The following is a 21,394-nucleotide window of genomic DNA, read 5'->3' as shown; positions in this document are numbered from 1 at the left end:
GGTATGGAATTACTACCTGAAGGAGGCGCCGTAGAGTTACGTACTATCATTTCGGATCCAATATTACTAATTGTTTCAACATAGTTAATAAAAATGTGTTGTTTTGTCGGGGTTTCCCAAGATTAAAATTTTAAAACTAAGAAGAAGAAGCAGAGAAGATTTTTTTATTATTATTATTGTTATTATTATTATTATTATTATTATTATTATTATTATTATTATCGTCATCATCATCATGAACACCGTGTATTGTAGTAGTAGTGGAAAAACACCACTCGCTTACTATTAGTTGCAAGTTAGCCGTGCTGCAAGTCGGTTGTTTTATGTTGAGTATATCACGGTAGTTTATATTTCCGCAAAAACAAAAAAAGAAAGAAAGAAAGAAGGGAAACAAGAAAGCAAGCCATATGCTCAGACTGCTATTGGAATATTTTACGGTTTATTATTTCCCTTTTAGTTTTATTAGGTCAGCAAATGCAAACGAGTCTTGAAAAACAAAGCAACTCTTGCTTGAGAATGCAAGGTGACTATGCCGGCAAAGTTCACCAAATGCAAACGCAGACCACTGCAAACAAAGTGCTCGGGTCAAAGTTTATTTTTTCCGGCACACAGACAAGAAGGTAAGAGCGAGAAGAAAACTTAATTTTGTCAAAATTGTTCACTTGAAAGGGCGTGAGGTTTTCCATAAAGAATTGTGTTAAAGGAAAATGCGATAACGTAAATTGTGATTGCAGTGTGTTGCACATTCTAAAGGGCTTTGACTAATTGAAGGACTATTCCTCGATTTCATGTTACTTTTAATGCTGTTCATAGTTAAGTTGCTTCTGTGCAGTCATTTCTCAATTAAACTGAAGTTTTGTGACACAATAGGTCGGTAAAAACAGTTATGCAATGGCTAGGTATATGACCGAGACATTGTTTTGACTTTAGGGGAAGCATCTTCATCATATAACATTTTTAAAAAGTCACAAAAATGAGTCCCAGGGGCCTCAATTATAGTTTTGCTTAATCTCAGTTTAAGTCAAGTGATTGATTTCTTTAAGCAATGTTGCATTCCTTGGATTGGCATTGGTGGTATATTAATTATGTTTGTTGTTTGTCACTCGTAGTCTACAGTAATAGACTTAGTCCTCATTTTCTTATTCAAAGTTGCTTTAGACATACAGTTGACGTGTCACACAGCATTGATATGCTAATGAAAATCATTGCGTAAACACTAACACGGAGTGTTTGTATTAACCAACTGGAGCATGATCAATTCACTGGGTAGTTGTCAGCACACCACTTAACTCTTATTTTTGAAAAAAAGGTTTTTTGGTGATTTCAGGATTCATCTGGAACTGGAAGTATATATAATATTATGACTTTTTCTTTTTTTTATTCTCACGTGTGTGATTGAGCACAATTACAGTGCTCAAGCTTTCCATCAGTCTGTAATGCACAATATTGTGAATGGATGAGTATTTATTTTCAGATTTTTATTTTTTAAAATTTCCTTTGTTGATTTTTTTTTAGTTTTTTTTTTTTAGTTTGATTTTTTTTATTTTGGAAAGAGCGGGATCCACAATGCTCGGTAGAGTTTCCACGTTTCTGCAGAGATGTTCCCTCCCAGCGTTCCACAGATGCTGGCTGCACGGTAAATGCACTTCAATTTACACCTGCGATGTACTTGCCTCTGGGAAAATAACTGATGTGTGTCATGAACCACAACCCCCCTGTGTATATTTATTTATGAAATTAAGTGGAGAAAATAATGAAGGCCCCAATAATATGAATAAACACATTTTCTCGACAAATAGAAAAAATTGGAAATGAATCACACTTCATAATTCTAGGATCTATTTAAAAAATATGTGATAATGTAATGTATTCCTTGTATTCCCATGGCTATACTGCATGAAAAGTATGTTTGGGTACATTAATCTACTCAGCCATGCATGAGTATCTGTTGGTATGTATTAATCTGTCTAACAGATTTTGTGTGCGTGTGTGCCTGTGCGTGTGTGTGGGTTTGTGCATATATATCTATGTATGCACATGTATATACAGTAGCTGGTTTTGTTTATTTTTCTAGATAGCCTGTTCCAAGTCCATCCCTCTGTGTCAGAGGCACTGGCAGAAAACAAGCCAGTGGTGGCGCTAGAGAGCACCATCATTACCCACGGGATGCCCTATCCACAGAACCTTAGGTAAGAGAGACTTCCTGCAGGTACCATTTATTTCACGTGACAATCAATGCATATTTAATTGTCAGTCAGGTAAAAAAAAAAAAAAAAAACTTGTGAGTGACAGTTGCCGTGGCTCGCTGTCAGGTGCATTTCTGAATTGGTGTATGCGTGTGAGGTTGTGTGATGTAGGATGTGTTGGGTCTCAGTACAGCTCAGGAAGTGGAGGCCATAGTGAGAGCCCATGGGGCGACGCCCGCCACGGTCGGGGTCCTGCGGGGCCGGGTACACGTGGGCCTGTCCCAGGAGCAGCTCCACTTCCTGTCCTGCAGCCGGGCCTCCCTCAAAGTGTCCCGGCGAGACGTGCCCTACGCCGTCAGCAAGGTGCGTCGGGCTGGAGCCGCACGTCCTCCTCCCGAACAGGCCTGGCATCGGCCTCGCCTCCCAAAAGTGTGTGTGCCTGTGTGTGTTTGTGTGTGTGGGTGTGCGTGCGTGTGTATACTTGTGTGTGTGATTGTGTGCACGTGTGTGTGCACATGTGTGTGTTTCACAGGGGGGTTCCCAGGGTTGATATTTGGGCAGCAGTACTAATTGACGTGCAGGTACTCAATGCAGTTCTGCTTCCTGTTCTCAGGGCCTCTCCGGAGGCACCACTGTCTCCGGCACCATGATCGCGGCTCACAGGGCCTCCATACCCGTCTTTGTGACCGGGGGCATCGGAGGAGTGCACCGAGACGGGGAAAACTGTGAGTTTAGGGCCCCCCTCCCCCTCACCCCGCCCCGCCCCGCCCTGCACCGCACCACCATCTTTCATAATGCCTGTTATAGCTTCCTTTTTCTTCTCTCCTTTTTCCATTCCTGTCTGTCTTTCCTGCATAAGCCTCAGTGTAAATAAAGAAGGGGAAGAGAAACGAAAGGTCGCACTGATGATGATGTCACTTGAAGTGAGCCGAAACAGAACGGTACTCTGTACCGGGAGCACTTTCTACGCTTTGCTTCTTTTTGTCAGCCAACCGACACTTTTTTTTTTTTTTAGCTTTCCGCTACTTCTCATGTGCTTTATTTCCCCACTTCACGCGCCGACTGACGCTCGTGTGTTTCCGCAGCGATGGACGTGAGCGCGGACCTGACGGAGCTCGGCCGCACGCCCGTCGCCGTGGTTTCGGCAGGCGTGAAGTCCATCCTGGACATCGGCCGCACCCTGGAGTTCCTGGTGCGTGGGTCGGGCAAAGCGGAATTGTGAACCTCTCCAGAAGATATTGCTTTCTTTCTTCTCTCTCTCTCACGCTCTTTCCGCATCGTAGAACTAACCCAAAGGAAGTAATGGAGTGGAGGAAATTCAGTTAAGGTGCCGCACTATCTGCGAGAGCATCAGGATCAGTGCCTCCATTACACATTAAAAGTAGAGCTCTGCAGAGATTATGGGGAATAAATGAGCCAACTGTGATTTTATTATTTGGAGTATGTAATATAATAAAACATGATTGATCCCGGGAGGGGAAGTTAATAATTCCCTACAGCATTAGAAGTGCAGTCACTGGTGAAACGAGTTGAATTTTTTTGTGGGTTAAGGAATATTCCGGCCGTTGTTTTTTTTCCAGGAGACCCAGGGCGTGTGTGTGGCCACCTTTGGGAAGTCCAGGGACTTTCCCGCCTTTTTTTCTCCTCAGAGTGGGTTCACTTCCCCTTACAACGTGACTGATGCAGAAGAGGCAGCGGAGCTGATTGGTGAGAATAAATACATAAATAAGAGCATTTAACGGTGCATTTAACGGTGCATTTAACACATAACTTCAGTCCTTATAATGCAATCCAGGTAGTTCTAGGTGTAAGCAAGAGGATACCAGAAGGTAGAGACTACATTACCCATAAGGGCTCTTGTTCATAAACTGACTTCTCATGCACTTTACCAGGCTTTGTTTTGCACTAACTGGGGGAAAGGCTGAATCACTGGGACTACATTGATTCAGAGCTTGTTCCCACGCAAAACCCACTGCATTGATTTAAATGAAGCAGTGTTTGAGTGTTTTTAGAGTGGGATTTTGATTGACCGTGTGTTGGCGGAGCCTGTAATTTGAATGGGTGCTCTGTCCTTGCAGAGGCCATGTTGACACTGGGACTGCAGAGTGGGGTGCTGCTGGCAGTGCCCATCCCAGAGGAGCACGCAGCGGCTGGCCAGCTCACCCAGGAAGCCATCCGCGCCGCAGTGGCAGAGGCCAGGTAAACCTGTAGCACAGGCCAGGTAAATCCTGGAACAGTCTGGGTGAACTTATGATTTGGACCTGGGAAGGTAATGGGCTATAGGTTGTAGGCTAATTGAACATTAGCTTGGTCAATTAATAGTGCAGGCTAGGTGGAGTTCACAGGGTTGGCCTGGTGAATTTATGGTGTAGATCTAGATCTAGTATGGCCCACAGAGAGGGTTAATTCGGTTACTTGAATTATAGTGGCAACACGTGGATAAAAGACAAGGACTTGCAGTATTATGGCTTTGCGGCAGTGTTAAGTCTAGCTGTAGACCATTGCAAACAGTGGTTGTGGCCACCCTTGTATACAGAGTGTGTGGGGGTAACCCACAAACCTTCTTTTAAAAAAAAGAGGAAACTTGTGGGTTGTAATTTAAGGAGAGACTATGGTGTGAGGTAAATACTCTGGTTGACCATTGAGGTGTTCTTGATGTCCTCAGTGAAAAGGGTATCAGAGGGAGAGATGTGACTCCGTTCATCCTGCAGAGGGTCAGTGAGCTGACGCAAGGCCAGTCCCTCCAGGCCAGTATCCTTCTAAACACCTGAGACATGGCCGTGTGACCTCTCCAAAATCCCCCCTTTTTAAAGTGAAATCTTCTTGGTATTGAGGGGTGTGGTCTTCATGCTTGTGTTTTCGCACCAATGTAATTTAGTGCAGAGCACTATTAATAAATGGGCGGTGCTTGGGAAAGAGGCCCGGTGGTGCTCCTTGTCTCCTTAAAACCTCGTGCCCCAGACATGGCCCTCATCCGCAACAACGCGAGGGTGGGCAGTCAGATCGCACGCGCCCTCTCCGAACTGCGGCGACGCAAGAGGAGCGAGTCCCCGCCCCCCCGCGGGGAAAAGACTCCGCCCCCCCGAAAGGAGAAGACTCCGCCCACGCCCACCAAGGCTGTGAGTGTCTCGGGAGGCCTGCTTACAGGCGGACAGCTCTTAGTCTTTTTGCCAGTTTTAACATTCATTTCAGCCAGCGCAGCGTTTGCGTTGTCACGGTTACCTTTTACTCTCTTGACCTTCTATGTACTTTTTAACCCAAGGTTGTCATTGGTGGCATCAATGTGGACTTCGTTGCCAAAGGAAAAACAGAAAAGCTATTGGTGAGTGTGCTATTACTTTAGTGTTGAGTGCTGCAACATGAGAAGCAGAACTGGGCATTTTTCTGTTCTTATCTACTGTACTCCCAGACAGACTAATTTTGGTGTTGAGGATGGTTCACTCTTTGAGACTGAAAGTGTGATACTCATTTTGTCCAGTAGATGGCATGCAAGTGCCAGTATTCATAGGGTTGTCTGCATACTGTGATGGGTTCTTGTGAAATAATGAAATGTACCATGAAATGTAAGTGCTTCCTTGGTTTGCCATCTTTCATAGTCAGACAGCAGCAATGGCTTCTCTTTCATCTTGTAGCAGTATTGAAATTCAGGCTGTTATGTTCGCAGAAGATTGTGTCTGAATGTTTTTGGTTTTCCCCTACAGTTTGGCCAGACCAATCCTGGAAGTGTCTGTCAAGCATACGGAGGGGTAGGAAGAAATATTGCTGGTCAGTCCCTGTTGTCATAATGATGAAGGTATAGGACATGTAAATTGTGTCTAGCAAGTTCAATAATTTATTGTAGTTATTAAGTGGTGTGGGGTGAAAAATAGTTTTGCCTGCCAACTGAGGCATTTTCACATTTTAACATTTTATCAAATTAGAGTCAAGAGCAGCCAAAATGGAGAAGCTTTTCAGAATCTCTCTAAGATAGAGGGGCTGGTGGTTTTAATGTACTCTGTGGCTTATGTGCATGTACACCATTCTCTTCATGATGGCAAACACAAGTCCGGTACCCAGAATGCATTTCTTCCCCAGACTGCCTTACTCGACTGGGGGAGAGACCCCTGCTCATTTCGGCTGTGGGGGCCGACTCACAAGGTGACATCGTCCTGAGTCACTGTGGCCACATGGTAGGGGTGAGCCTTTGTGTGCATGGGGGGCTGGGGGGGCTGGGGGGGCTGGGGGGGCTGGGGGGCCGGGGGCCGGGGGCCGGGGCAGTTCCGGTCCTGCAGGGCTGGTGCGTGTGAGCATATTTTCGTTTCCACTGGTTCCCCTGGCTAAATTAGCTACTTCACTGAAGCCATTCACTTTCAGTTCAAAGAGTGCAACAGCAACAGCAGCGTCTGGCGATCGAACCGACAACCATATATGGTTTCCTAACAATTGCCCCCCGTGTCTTATGTGTGTCCAATCCTGTGTGTGTGGCTGAGTATGCCTTTGTGTATGCGTGTGTGTGCAGCGTCCCAACTGTCTGACTGTAATTAAATGGCGCACCTGAAGACAGGCACCGCGCTGCTGAGCGGATGTTAATTGAAGCTGCTGTTCCGTCTCTGGGGAACGCGCCTTCGGAACATCGTGATTCAGAGTGATTAGTATGTGCATGTTATATTTCAGCAGCAATTTAGCACCCAGCTGTCAATTCAAAGCACCAACTCAAAAGGGCTGTGATCTGGGAGTGGTTTCGTGTAGAGCTCTGATAGGTAAGCGCTGCTAGCATTAGCATTAAATTCTATACTCTTGTTCTCCTTCTTTAAAACGCAGTGATTATTTAATCAAATGTGCGCTCTCCTCATGAAAGTGTTTCCACATATTTGGGCAGAATGTGTCATGTGACCTGAGCCTGCCCATAGCTGGTCTCACCGTTGACCCCCCCCCCCAAAAAAAAACATGTAGCATGTGTGTCATTTGTGATGCTCAGGAAGTGGTACCCAGTTCCCAGTATTCCGGAAGGTTCTGTGATTGTGTCGTACGCCCGAGAGGCTTGTCCAGGGACATCGAGGGCTCTCGGCCTCTTTCCTCCGCTCCTCCTCACAAGGAGCCGATGATGACTCACCTGCGAGGCGTCGAACGTGCGTGGGGCAGAGAGGCACATCGCTGATGGGGTGCCGCGTGCGTGTGTGTGTCCGTCTCCCACACACACGCGCGTGTGGCACAGGCCTCCCGGTGCCGTTGCCAAAATGTGGAAAGATTGGCGTGGATTTCTTTACTCCTCTCATGGAACTGTCTGTAAATAGATTTTGTGTGCAGGCAGTGGGAGCCGTGTACCTGCCCCCGAATCCACATGGAGAGATGCAGTGCAATGCAATGTCTCTCAGTGGTCTTGGATATAAACCCGCAGCTCCGCTGTGTAACTCTTAAGGAGGTTGTCAACAGAGCGGCCGCAGGAGTGGTCAGTTTATGCCGCATACGTTAAAAGGAAAATATCCACACACCACAAAATCTCTGCGATAGATTATTTTGTGCAATAGCAAAACTGTGAGAATCAGAACATAATGTTCTACTGCATTCAAACTGACGTTTTTGCAGGATTTCTAACTCGTTGCCCCCAGAGTCCTTTCCTGCTATTCTGAAGTGCCTTTGAAAATGGCATTACGTGTCTTTCTCACCCCCCCCCCCCCCCCCCCCCACCTTCCCTTTTTTGAGAACACATGTGGCATTGCTAGGATGCGAGAGCAAAGAACTGCAACTTACTGTGTTGTGATCACCGGGAGCGGCGAGCTCAGCCTGGGATTGGGCGACATGGATATTCACCAGCGAATCACGGCGCAGTATGTGAGTGGCATTTCAGAGCTCTGCTAATTTACTTGAGAGTTTTGCTCCAGAATGTGCTCTCCGTTACCTCCTCTCTCCCTGAACCAAGTGAACGAGAGGAGAATCTTCTGGAGTCCAGCGTCGGCCAGTAATTAGGTCCAGTGAGAAAATCTCATAGACACGCAGGCCGTGGCGATGGCCCATGCAGGTTTGTCCTCTGGGATGCTTGATATCAGGCACCTCACCTGTGTAACAGGTGTCACTCCAGCAAGTGCACCTGACATATGAAATGTGAAACCCTGAAATGGTGGAGGATGAGTTTCCCTCTGTGTTTGTATAGAATGAACTTTCCAATTCTGTATAGTTCTGTATAATTGAGTTTAGTATGTTTCTAGAGGAAAGAGCCTTTTCTCAGGATAGATGAAAGATAATGTGAATGCAGTCCAGTTGAATGCAGTCCAGTTTTTTGGACTGTACCACTAATGGCAGGGTTGTGTGTGTGTTTTTTCCCCCCCTGTATTTTCAGTGTGCTCCATTTCTGTAAGGGCAGTGTTCTTAGAAATCTGTACACAAGCGAGCGGATGAGAGCTTGGCTGAAAAGCGGCTGTGTCTCGTCTCCCGCTCAGGTGGCCCAGTTTGAAGAGCAGCTGTCCAGCGCGTCTCTCGTCTGTGTGGACGGGAACATCCCGGTCGCCACCATCGACTACGTTTGTTCCCTTTCCAGGAAGCACGCGTTGCCAGGTGAACAAAGGAGAGGATGATTTTCTCTTGATGTCGGCACCCCCCCGTCACTCTTCTTACTGAATGCGCCTGCCAATCACGACTGTCCATCAGTACACAAATGCACTGTAATGAGGCTTCTTCACTCAGCCATGGTTTTTTGCTATCTTCGGGGGAACTGATCCTATGTGCCTTCCAGTGAAATGGAGCAGCTCTTTGAACACCATTTTCTTATATGATTTTACCATATACAGACGCAGATAAACACTGTTGTTCCGGATATGATGTTAATTAATATGTTAATAGCTAATGTTGATTTGGGTCTGTTGTTGATCATTCTTGTTAATTGTGGGGAAGGTGAGTAGATTGCCATGGGACTCCTCAGTCGGAGCGATCTTGAACTGAGAATGCTTTTTAATCATATTGCATTGGCTACTGCAATTTTACTACTACATTGTAAATATAGTAAAGTATAGCTCACTGGGAGCTATAGGCGGTTGGTGTAAGTTGCTGTTGGGTGTGTTTGGGGTGCAGAATAGTGACGCCTGCACTGTGTTCACAGTGTGGTACGAGCCCACAGACACAGACAAGGCCTCCAAACCCTTCATGTCCGACAGCTGGAAGAACCTCAGCTACACCTCACCCAACCTAGCGGAGCTGTGCGCCATGAACCGGGCGCTGGGCCTGTCCACACCTGCAGGTAGAGGACTGATAAGTGCACACCTGTGGGTAGAGTACTGATGGGGCACACCTGTGGGTAGAGTACTGATGGGGCACACCTGTAGATAGAGTACTGATGGGGCACACCTGCAGGTAGAGTACTGATAAGTGCACACCTGTGGGTAGAGTACTGATAAGTGCAAACCTGTAGGTAGAGTATTGATAAGTGCACACCTGTGGGTAGAGTACTGATGGGGCACACCTGCAGGTAGAGTACTGATAAGTGCACACCTGTGGGTAGAGTACTGATGGGGCACACCTGTGGGTAGAGTACTGATGGGGCACTCCTGCGGGTAGAGTACTGATGGGGCACACCTGCAGGTAGAGTACTGATGGGGCACACCTGTGGGTAAGCCATGACAATCCACTCTCCTTGATAAAGTTCACACTTGACAGTACACAGACATCTGCACACAAACAGTTGATTACATCCTTTAGCAGAATAATAACTCACCGTGAAGGTGTAGATAAGCTTCTGTCAGTTTTCGAACACTACTGATTGTAAGCCAGAATGATGCATTTGAGGCGTCATTTATTTACTTTATTGCTGTTTTGAGTAGTAGCAATAAGTTTGACTGATAAAAATATAAGAAATGGTGAAATTTTTGTTTTGGTGCTTTTTGTAAACTTAGTTAGAAGGTACATTACCATCAGTTAGACAGGTGCTGTCATCACAGATCAGCTATAGCCTGTTCACACCTTAAAGAGGCACTTACAGACTTAGGGGAGTGCGTGAAGCCGCCCAGCAGAGCACTTAACTCTGGCGGTGTGGTGGAAAAGCAGAAGCCACGCCCCCGTGTGGAAAAAGCAGCCCGGCGGGGCGTGCGGAAGCCGTCAGATCTCCCTCGCGTTTTCGCGCTTGACTGAAATCAGTAGAAGCGTGCCCCTTTTCCGTCTGCTCTAAAAATAGCCCGTGTTTTGGGACGTGGTCGTGGGCGACGCCAAAACACCGCGCGGCGGCGCATTGTTTGGGTTTTCATCGCCCCTCTTCTGAAGGAGCCCCGCGCCCTGACTTTGGTCCCCATGGTAACGGCACATCTGCCTTTATTGTGGAAGCAGCCTCATGCATCCCATGTGGGTCCAAAAGCCATGTCTCCTGGTCCTGGTAGCTACAGTTAGATACACAGGCCTGTTTTGGACAGGGTCCCGAGCACAAGAGTAGGTAACAGAGGGTCAATAACCCAATAAATCAGGGGTGGAAGGCCAGTGTGTATGCAGGTTTTGGTTTCCAAAAGGTTACCCTGGCTAAATGAGTTAATCGGCTGTTTTCACCGACACTCTCACTCGTAGATTAGAACACATTTCATATAGGGACACAAGACAATTTTTGGCTGTCATTCGTGTGCTTATCAAGAAATGTAGCTAAACTGTCAGATTGTGTCATTTTTAGGGCTAATTAAGTAATTAAGGCCGGAAGTTGGCATGAAAACCAGAAACAGGTACTGCCCTCGTTGCCCACCTCTGCGATAAATAAATGGGATGAAGTGAGGGAATCTTGACCTCTCTCTTGCGACAGTGTTGCCGAGCGACCCGGACGAGGTGCTGGACTGTGCTGCGACTCTCTCTCGCCCCCTCCTGGAGCACCTGCAGTGCGTGGTGGTGACTCTGGGCCCCCTGGGAGTGCTGGTGTGCGGGGAGCACGAGGACGGGATGGTGCGTCTGGCACCCCGGAGAAATGGGAGGGTGAGGAAGGGGCTCGCACTGCTACAGACCCACGGGCCACAGCCGGGCAGTCACGGTCCTCCTGAACCAGGGTTCCCCTAGCTGGGGACAGGGGCCCGCTGGTGGGATTGAGGGGGGTGTGAAGAGGTTTGGAGGGGGGTCAAGATGTGGCACCTGGTAATCGTATTTGGAGAAGTGTATTTCACATCCACTCAAGGTATTGACCTCTGTTAACCTCTGCTAGAAGGCAGGTCTGGAAATGCGAAGGCCCGCTCTCCTTAAAGAAAGCCATCAGCTTCACACACAGAACATGTGTTTTCAGAAAATACACAGTTGGTGTTTGGTGCCCTGGGATCTTTGGGATTGACTGATGTGTGTGTGTGTGTGTGTGTGTGTGTGTGCGTGTGTTTCTGTTCCAGACCGGCAGGCTGTGTGCCGTCCACTACCCAGCCATACCCCTGAACCCAGCGGACATTGTCAACGTTTCGGGAGCTGGAGATAGGCAAGTATTGGGTTGCACTTTACACACACATACAGATGCGTGCACATACACACACACGCATATGCAACAAACTCACTCACAAACAGGCATGCACACACACACACACACACACATGCACATCACACACGTGCACACACACGCACAGATGAAAGGTAACTGCAGTAGCGGAACAGGATTCCCTCACAGGGCGACTAAACCCCAGGTATTACTGGTGTGTTTTCTTTTGAAAGCCTGGGTGCGAACAGATGTTGGGCACAGATGGTTTCGCGCAGGGCTTTGTGGAGCGCTTTGGGCCTAATGAGGCGATGAAGGGCTGACAGGTCACTGAAGGGGTTCTGAGGGCCGCGAAAGAGCGGAACAGTGGTGCTCGGAAACTCTTATCCCTCTCTCTCTCTCTCTCTCTCTCTCTCTCTCTCCCTCCCCCTCCCTCTCTCTTCCTTTCTCTTTTTCTCTGTGATGAAAAGATTTGCCTGATCTCGCAGGGCTGTGTACTTGCCACACCGCCGTGCCTGTGTGGTCTGTTTGAAGGGGATTTTGGAACACTGTCTCCAGCATTAGCATACTTTCCATAGCAGCGGATGGCAAAAAAACAGTTACTAAGTTAATGCCGTTTATTTATTTAGCAAGTTCCACCTATTTGGTTTAACTCACAGAGCACGATTGGATGTGGATGCAGGGCCGAGCTTTCGAGAGTGCAGCAGGCACACACACTGTGACCACAGGCACTTAGGATATCTATCTGTTTGGGTCCTTTGAATGAGGTCACCTGCTATTACACTTCAAAACGCTGATCTGATATTGGACCAGGCTGGGGCTCTTTGCTCCTGAATAAAGGAGTCATGTAAGGGGAGAATTAACAAATATAATTATTCTAGATGGCAGACATTTCAGATTGGCAGATTTGTAAACACCCCCCCCCCCTTTTTTTTGAATATCCTGTCGTATTTGGAGCTGATTTCCATTGCTGCAGCATCTTCTGTGAATTCAGGGGGGATGAGAGACACTGTTTTCGGAAGTGTGTGTGGGAGTGTGTGTGGGCAGCCGTTGGGCGATTTTTCGTTGCGACCTGCACGTTGAGCTTCACGTTCTCTCCCCGGGCGTTGCTATGGGCGATGCGATTGGGTAATCATGCTCTGCCTTGCTGAGCTGCAGGCCATAACCCAGCACTGGCCTGGTCAGGAAGCAGTGCCTGAATATGTCTTCGGTAAAACCCAGCATGTTGGTATGGTGACCCATCCATTGACCCCCAAATGGGTTACCTGTAACCTCACCCTCTCGTTCCTGCATTATCCGAATTTCACACACCCTATCTGGCTGGTTACTACAGCCACTCTGTCCCAGCATGCCTCTGGTAGATTTGGGAGGGATGCCCCCCCGGGGGTGTCACTCATCCCCTGTCAGCCTCTCAATCATCCTCACCTGCCTCACTCAGAGAGTAGATTACTCACCTGCCTCACCCATCACTCAGAATGGAAACTGGCTCACCTGGATACCAAACAATCACTGTCGCCCTGGGAGACCGGAGAGAGGGAGGCAGGGAAGGAGGGAGGATGGCGGTGGTGGGGTCCTCACTTATGCCTTGAACAGAGGACGGTCATCGCTGTGAGCTCAAGGATAGCTAATCCTGCGTGTGCTATGTCATGAACGTCCATCAGGTTTTTGGACTCATATCGGACCAAAAATTAAGAAAATAAATTAATGTCACTATTTCTGCTTGCCTACTGATTGAGGTATGATAGATTTTTTTTTAAATTTTAAAATCATATATCATTTAAATTTCTACTTTGTAGGATGACAAGGAGCTGGTACACGTAGGGTGATATACAGTCTTAGGTCCTGTGTTCAGAGCGCTGACCATTGTCTCGTATGATACCTAGCTGTTTGGTGTATTTTAAAGCATGACCCCTGGGGCTCTGCCCCGCCCTCCCCCCTCCCCCCTCCCCCCTCCCCCCTCCCCCTCTCCCCTCAGCCTGGCCGGTGGCCTGATGGCGGGGGTCCTGCGGGGGCTACGCACGGACGACAGCGTGCGCCTCGGGCTCCTGGCGGCGCGGCGCTCTCTGGCGTCCCGCCATCCCGTCGCCCCGTCGCTCAGCAGCGACACCGTCAACCTGGCGAGGGTCCGCTCCCAGGCCTGGCCCCGGCCCAGCTGCCGCTGGATGGAGGAGCTCGGCCAATGAGAAGGGCGAGAATGGCCGGGCTCTGCCCCGTGGACCAATGAGGAGGCTGGGATCGGTGCGGTTACTTTGGGCTGCAGCCAAGATGGGTTTCAGATGTTTTAATTATCTACCTTAATCCCGTTGTACTATACATTAACTCATTTTTCTATATTTTCACATTTATACAGTGTGTAGAAATCATATGGAGATATGCTAGATGGATACACCCAAGCTTGGCAAAGGCTCTGTTTACTGCATCAAAAACATTAAAGTTTGCTTCCTATTTTTAAGTTTCACTGCTGTGATAAGTATGCTGTTTTGTAATCCTGAATTCCGATATTCAAAAACAAATTCAATATACAATTTTATCTTGTGCCATTTTTTACTATTCATTCACGTCAGTGTACCTGGGGTGTGGTCTGAGGAAGAAGATAATAGAACTCTGAAAATGCAATGAAGTATTGGACTTGAATTGGTTCAGCTGATTTTGGGTGATCACCTTGAAAAAGCTCATTGTCTAAACTTTACATGAACTGTCCCCTTAGAAACTGATCCTGGATTAGAATCCACATTGAGTCCAAAGTGGCTGGAGGTTGGTACAGGGTTGAAAGAAACGGTGAACAAAAACATTACGTAGCCAATAAGCAGAAAAAGGCGGGGTGTCGGAGAAGGTTTATAAGCAGTCTGCACAGTAGCAGTGAAAGTCATTCGCTTTTTTATTTTTTCAAAGGCCTTTCAATGGATAGCAAATTATCTGTGACGGGCTGCTGCTGTGTGATCCTGCTGGTCTCTGCGCAAATTCTGCGTGGTGCTGGGTTTGCCGTCGGGGCGAGGGGAACAGGGGTGGTCCAGACGCCGGGGCCGGGGGATTTCGGCGTTCGGTTTGGCTCGCACTCGCGAGGGGGGCGGCGAGCGGAGCCAGGCCGTCCCGGGCCGGTGGAAGACCCGCAGGACGAGGGCGGTTACTTTAGCAGCGTTCTCGATCGAGTCGGACCCGAGCCGCCCCGAGGAAGACCCGGCCCCCGAGGAAGACCCGGCCCCCGAGGCACCGGACGCAGGCGCCGGCCGCAGAACAGGGGCAAAGCTCACCGATATGGCAAATTCAACTCCGACACGGTGAGCTTCGTCTCTGAACAGGTTGCACGGCGCTTTCCTACTGTTAATGAGGCCTGCATGTTTATTTGCAGTAGAGTTGCAGTAATTGTAACTGTTTGATTTGATTGCGATGATGTGTCCGCAGCACGGCTGCCATGGCATCCAGACACGGAGCTGCGCAGCCCCTGCAGACTGCGCAGGCTGCCTGGGGCTCTACACCTGTGACCTCACAATCAGCACATGCAAACTGAAGGGAATCTCCCGGACAACAGGTAGCGGTTCTTGTGCACTTCTTGCCTTTTCTGTTTGTATCTTTTCACATGTCATAGTATTATCTTGGGCAGGGGGGTTGGGGTGACTTCAGCTGTCAGATCTTGCAATGTTAAATTATAACGTCTTGATTAAAAAGTAAGAATGGCCCACGACAACCGTATATAAAAGCCTCTCTGCGATATCAGACAATGCTTGCTTGTCTGTCACATACTTCGATTTGCATTTTCATAAAAAAATACAAAATAAAACTATTTATTTTATTGTAGTATGTACATAAATCACTTATCTGGTTTGTTTGGATATTGCAGATGTGTTTTCTCAGAGCCTTCGGGACATCTGATCCAAGGCAGCAATCGATGACCTTTGAATTTGCTGAGGAGGATGCATGCATTTTTCATTTGTAGGTTGTCTATAATGTTAGTTATAGAACAACGTGCATTGCTTTAAATTTGTCTAATGAGTCACAACATAAAGCTTCTGTATGTAATTTTGCTTCTTTTTTTCTGTAGGCTGTACAAGACTATTCATCTAAAAAAATGTAAAATATGTTCATGTTTTTTTTTTTCATGGTTTGATCGTGTCTGTAGAGTGTATTTATCTGTGGCCTTTGAGACATTTTTCATTTATATAATTAATTACTTTTAAAATATCTTTTTCTTGCCATACCATAATATTTGCTCCAGGCTAATTGCAGGACTTGGAAAACATATGAAATTGAATGTTTATAAAGTCTGTGCAGAACAGGTTGTACTGTGGAAGAGTCAAAACACAGAATCCAATATGTTAGTTTTTAAATGAACTTCCACAAAGCTATTATGTGCATTAATTATGTCAAATGTATAAATTACACTGGTAATGTGTCACACATTGAGGTTTTATATTTTGTAATAAATTAGACCGTAAGATCATGCCTGCAAATGAAAGAAACACAGCAAAGAACACAGTAATTGTGTGGGAAAATATTATGTCCTATATTCTCATTAAATTAATTAGATTGGTGCATTAATATATTAATATAAAACAATAATTATATGTTATTATACATGAATATTAAATTATTGAAAGTCCTGCCATGGAAGTCACAGTCCAGGGAATGCACAGAGGATTTTTCACTGTTACTCCGCTGTTTTTGCTTTCACTGTAAAGGTTTGTACACACAGCCGTGAGAGAGAAAAGGAAATGAAAACATTGAAACATTTTCATACTTTCACTTGTATGGAACTTCACTGAGCCCTGGAAACTCAGACAATGAGCAGAGGGAGTATGGTGGTCTCAAAATATACAATTTTTGGTTAGAGAAAAAGTTTTTTGTGTGGAGTTTCCAAATGAAGCCGAACACACTGCCTGTGGAGATTCTCTGTATATTTATTCTTTTTAAAACTGACCTGCAGCGTAATCTCCACAAACACAAACATAAATCACCACAGAACATAAATAAAGTTATATAATAAATAGATATAATAAAGTTTTATAATACAGTTCAGTTACTTCTTATTTTGTCACGGCCACTGAAATGAAATAAAAAATGGAAGCCAGACCTGATCTTGAAAGCCATAATTTCAATAACTCTTCCTTGTCACTTGTTTTTATCTGAAATATATTGTTCCTCTTCCTTTTTGAGCTGCGCATTTTTTGACCGTGTTGTGAAACCCATTTTATTGTTATGTTGTACAGTGTGACTGTACTTCAGCAGATGGCTGGCTTGTATCCTGTAACTATTTGCAGACTTAATTTATGTTGCTAACATTGCTGAAGTGTTTTTGGGAGTAGTTTTACATCATTAAGGTGAAACTGTCCAATCATGTTTTCAGCTGACAAATACAGTGATTGGGATCATGTATTAAATGTCCAGCAAATTAAATTGACATATAAGTTGATATGCAGTAATTTCATGGCATGAAGCACAATTAAATTAAATCTACATGTGAATTTTACATTTCAAAGCCTAAAGTTACCGCAACAACACAGCTATTTCGGAAAGCACTTAGTGTGAAACACTGTGGTTCTTTTGCAAGATCTGTTGATCATGCTGACGGGATTTCCACAATACAGACACCTCACACACACAGTATGGGCAGGGCGATTGAGGAAGTACTCAACGTGAACAAAACTTTCGGACAGAACGCAAATTAAAATTCACCGCTGTGTTTCTCTGAGTTGGCATCATCTCATCTCCAGGTAAGATGTTGCATAGTAGTTGCTTTAAGTTCCAATATTTATTTATTTTCTGTTAAGAAAATGTATTTTGTCTTTTAAAAAAGCAAAGAACAGGGCTGGTTGGTTAGCTGGAAATGGAGACGACAGACATTTTAAGTACTAAATTCTTATCATTTTCACCTAGTGTAAACATTTTTTTCTCTTTTTCTTTACCTCCTGGAAGTGTGGATCTTTTGTCCATGTCCACAGATTAATTGAGGTTGTGGGCAAATGCATTTATTTCATATACCCACATTCAGGGAATATTAATGAATATTGACTCTTTTGGTCATGCATCATATTAAAAAAAAATCCCTGACAGTAGTGTGCCTGCATAAAATAATAAATAAAATTCTTACAATACTTCTGTTTATGTATATACGGTCTGTGCACCTGTCTTGGCAGGAGTATCTATTCCATTTCAAGATGTTTGCCATTTCTTTGGAAACTGCCACCAAGTGTCTTCTGGTTTTGATGGCCAGTACCATGGTTGTGAAAAGCGAGGACACAGGAGTTGAAGAATGCGTTACTTACAGACAGCATAAAAGGGACCTGTCTTACTGCAATCTCACCAAGGTGCCCTCCGATCTACTGAATGACACCACGTACCTGGATCTCTCCCACAATAACATCTCAGGACTCCACAGAGGCGACCTTGCTGGGCTTCCCCACCTCTGCTTCCTGAAAATCACCCACAATGGACTGCGATACATTTCCCCATCGGCCTTCACAGACAACATCAAGGTCCTGAACATCTCTCACAACTCCCTAATGACCATCCCAGTCTTGCCATTGCCACAGCTTAGGATTCTAGACATATCCGGCAACCTTTATGACAGCTATGCTCTTGGAAAATCCTTTGAGAATTTGTGGCATCTTAGTTGCCTTTCACTTGGGAGTCCAAATTCCCTAGTGGTAAAAGCCAATGATTTTGCACCTTTAAGAAACCATTCATTAAAATGGCTGACCTTAGGTGGGGGCAACAAATTGCAAAATTATGAATCCGGTTCCTTTGCTCAGCTGAAGTCTCTACAAGTGGTAACACTCAAGCTGTCATTTTGCCAGCGGTTTGAAATGTTTAAGACCGTCCTGCTGGACTTGGACCAAATTAAAACCAAGAAAATAAAGCTGGTGAAGTTCCTTCCTCACTTCTGCAACGTGTCCAGCGATCCGTTTGAGGCACTGAGCGAAATGCCCTCCCTGAGGAACTTAGCATTCGTGGACACCTGGATCAACAGTTCCGTCATGACAATGCTGCTGAAGAATGTGCTTCAGTCTCAGATCCAAACGGTTGCATTTGTGAACATCAGCTATAACCAGGACACACCCAATGGCGTCCAGTTCTATGGTTTCCCAGGGTATAACGGCACGGCGAGCCTCAAATCAGTCATATTCGATGGGGTGCTCCACTATCAGTACAACTATCCGAAAATCCACATAAACGTTTCCTACTTCCCCTTCATGAGTTACCTGAGGTTTTCCAACACGGGAATGAACATCTTGCCGTGCTACCTAATGTCCGCTATCCCATCGCTGGAGACGCTGGACCTATCGAACAACCTGCTGACGGACAGCGGGTTTTGGTGGCCCGCCTGTTCGTACACTAAGGTCTTCCCTGCCCTGAGGTGGCTCTCCCTGAGCCACAACAGGTTTCAGTCCTTAGCCTTCATCTCCCGAAAGACCCATGAGATGAAGTTCCTGGAGTCACTGGACCTGAGCTTCAATTCGATCGTCTTGCATGGCCAGAGGTGCTTCTGGCCGGCCCACCTGGCTGAGCTCAGCCTGAGCAACAACAACCTGGGCAACACGGTTTTCCGATACCTGTCGCCCCACTTCCAAAGGATCAATTTGTCGAAGACGGGAATAACCGCCATAACCAGAGAGGCCCTCTCGGGCCTCCCAAGCCTGAGGCACCTGTACCTGAGTTTCAACAGCATCCACACGCTTCCAGATGATCTCCAGGCTCTGAATTTGCAAAGGCTTTACGTGAATGAAAATGCCATTACTTCAATCAGCCAGAGCTCCCTGTGGGGTCTGCCGGGACTGAACGTTCTGAAAGCGGGCGGCAATCCATTCAGCTGCAGCTGTGACTCTTACTGGTTCGTGACGGCTTTCAACAAATCTCGGCTCCCTGATTGGCCCGCGGGTTACACGTGCAGTAACCCTCCCTCCTTTGCGGGAATGTCTCTGGAAGAGTATAAGCCGGGTCTACTGACCTGTCAGCCTTTGCTCCAAGCCGTCACAGTGGTTAGCATCGTTGTTGTAATCGCTGCAGTCTCCGGTCTTACCTTCTATGCCTGCGATGGGGTCTGGTACACTAAGATGCTGTGGGTTTGGATAACGGTGAAACGAAGAGGTTACCAGGAGGCCATCAGACTTCGGGAAGCCTCCTTTCGCTACCACGCCTTCATTTCGTACAGCCAAAAGGACGCCCCGTGGGTGGACTCTAAGCTGGTCCCCAGCCTGGAGGGCGCTGGCCTGACCCTCTGCGTCCACGAGCGGGACTTCGTTCCTGGCGAATGGATCCTGGACAACATCATCAACTGCGTGGAGCAAAGCTACAAGACCTTATTTGTGCTGTCCCGGAACTTCGTCCAGAGCAACTGGTGCACCTACGAGCTCTTCTTCGCCCAGCACCAGGCCCTCAGCGTCCGTCAGGACTCCCTGGTCTTCGTTCTGCTGGAGCCCATCCCCGCTGACTCCATCCCCAGGAAGTTCCTGAAGCTGAGGTCCCTGCTCCGGCAGCAGACCTACCTGGAATGGCCGCAGGAGGAACGCAAGCGGCAGGTCTTCTGGGCCAGCCTGAGGACCATGCTGCGTACGGCCGACAAGAGCATGGTCCTCAAGGAAGAAGCGGGAGACATCGCTGAAACTTGCCCTCTGTTGGCGCACATGGCCCCAACAGGATACTCCTTGCACCCTAAGTGACACCATACATTTTTTAATTTTACTTGGTGCTATTGATGGGAGACTGATGCTTTATAAGCTGCACTATAGGAAGGAGCTGCAGTGCATTGACTTGTGGGTCGGTCAAGTTTGGCAACAGAAGGTGGGGGATGGGGTACTAGAATTTAAATATGTGCCAGAATAATAAATAAATGTTATTTGGAATATTATCACATTTTTTGCAGTTGTCCTCCAAAGAGGAAGTGGTGAGGTGAAAAACATAAAAGAAGAGGAGAAAAAGAAGGCTTTTCAAACAGGCCACATGAATGTTTCTGCATTGTGTACAAACAAACACTGTTGTAAAGCCACTTTTTGTGTCCTGTTTTTATATCTTTCATCTCTTACTTACTGGATTATATAATAGATTAGAAGTTGTGTACTGCCACTTTACATATTGACAAATGAACTCATTTCATTATTTTTGAATACTTTCAGGATGTGTCTCCACCTACTGTTACGTGCCTGTAAGTTGCCTTATGTATAGTACTTTCGTGTTTTTTTTTTTCATTTTTAAATTAACCTTTCATTTTTGTTTATGGCATTAATTTGCATTATACAGGAAGAGCCCATTTGTTCTAAACATTATTGGGTAGATATAAATTGAATAGTACCAACTCCTTGCGACTGCTATGCATTATAAGCGCTAATACCATCTCTTCCAATGCTACAGTAAAAATATGTACTTTCTTATTTGCATTTCCACGTCTGTCAAAAATAAGTTAAAAATGCGTTAACAGCACTAAAAAATGTTTAATCAAAAAAAAAAAATAATAATAGTCAACGTGTTCATACACATACCCGTGTAAGAACTGATTTATTCAATGATGTATTTAATTTTGATTAATTTTTGAGTACAATACATTACACGTTAGTAAATGTGTGAATGAGTGCGTTGCCCTTTTCTTGCATACAAGATCAAATTTCTAAATCCTTCTGTTCTTCGAATGCAGAGTCAGCTGTACAGGGGAATGAAACATCATGCCATAAAACTAAGATTCCCAAAGGCCTTAGATAATATACGTCATCGTTTTCTGACTGAGCTTCCAGAACAGAACAACGATGATATTCGTGTACTGGAGTACCATGCGATTGGTAGTATCGAGAAAAGATTTTTTTGTGGCATTAACTAAATGACATGTTTTCGTAAT

The 21,394-nt window shown here is 46.1% G+C and overlaps 2 protein-coding genes across 5 annotated transcripts; both read left to right on the top strand.

Moving 5' to 3' along the window:
- The first annotated feature begins 265 nt into the window (after nt 1-265).
- Nucleotides 266-16,639, top strand: zgc:136858 (uncharacterized protein LOC678543 homolog). Of its 4 annotated transcripts, none has more exons than XM_035401484.1 (21): nt 266-620; nt 1,554-1,636; nt 2,075-2,189; nt 2,375-2,549; nt 2,800-2,911; nt 3,272-3,378; nt 3,767-3,893; nt 4,265-4,385; nt 4,852-4,937; nt 5,142-5,305; nt 5,449-5,508; nt 5,888-5,951; nt 6,261-6,355; nt 7,869-7,997; nt 8,603-8,717; nt 9,259-9,396; nt 10,933-11,099; nt 11,498-11,580; nt 13,550-14,852; nt 14,977-15,103; nt 15,413-16,639. In XM_035401484.1, the coding sequence occupies exons 1-19, from the start codon at nt 475-477 to the stop codon at nt 13,755-13,757; spliced, it is 2,295 nt and encodes a 764-aa protein (XP_035257375.1). In that variant the 5' UTR covers nt 266-474; the 3' UTR covers nt 13,758-14,852; nt 14,977-15,103; nt 15,413-16,639. The 4 variants fall into 4 exon arrangements, with proteins under 4 accessions (XP_035257375.1, XP_035257373.1, XP_035257376.1 ...); XM_035401482.1 differs by having other exon boundaries at nt 1,530-1,636; XM_035401485.1 differs by having other exon boundaries at nt 1,516-1,636.
- A 471-nt stretch (nt 16,640-17,110) lies between these two features.
- Nucleotides 17,111-20,554, top strand: LOC118218795 (toll-like receptor 1). Its single transcript, XM_035401480.1, has 2 exons — nt 17,111-17,282; nt 17,706-20,554. The coding sequence occupies exon 2, from the start codon at nt 17,727-17,729 to the stop codon at nt 20,226-20,228; it is 2,502 nt and encodes an 833-aa protein (XP_035257371.1). The 5' UTR covers nt 17,111-17,282; nt 17,706-17,726; the 3' UTR covers nt 20,229-20,554.
- The last annotated feature ends 840 nt before the right edge of the window (nt 20,555-21,394 follow it).

Source organism: Anguilla anguilla, chromosome 19 (genome assembly GCF_013347855.1).
Source record: "Anguilla anguilla isolate fAngAng1 chromosome 19, fAngAng1.pri, whole genome shotgun sequence".
Taxonomy (NCBI): Eukaryota; Metazoa; Chordata; class Actinopteri; order Anguilliformes; family Anguillidae; genus Anguilla; species Anguilla anguilla.
This window is presented reverse-complemented; position numbering and strand designations above follow the sequence as displayed.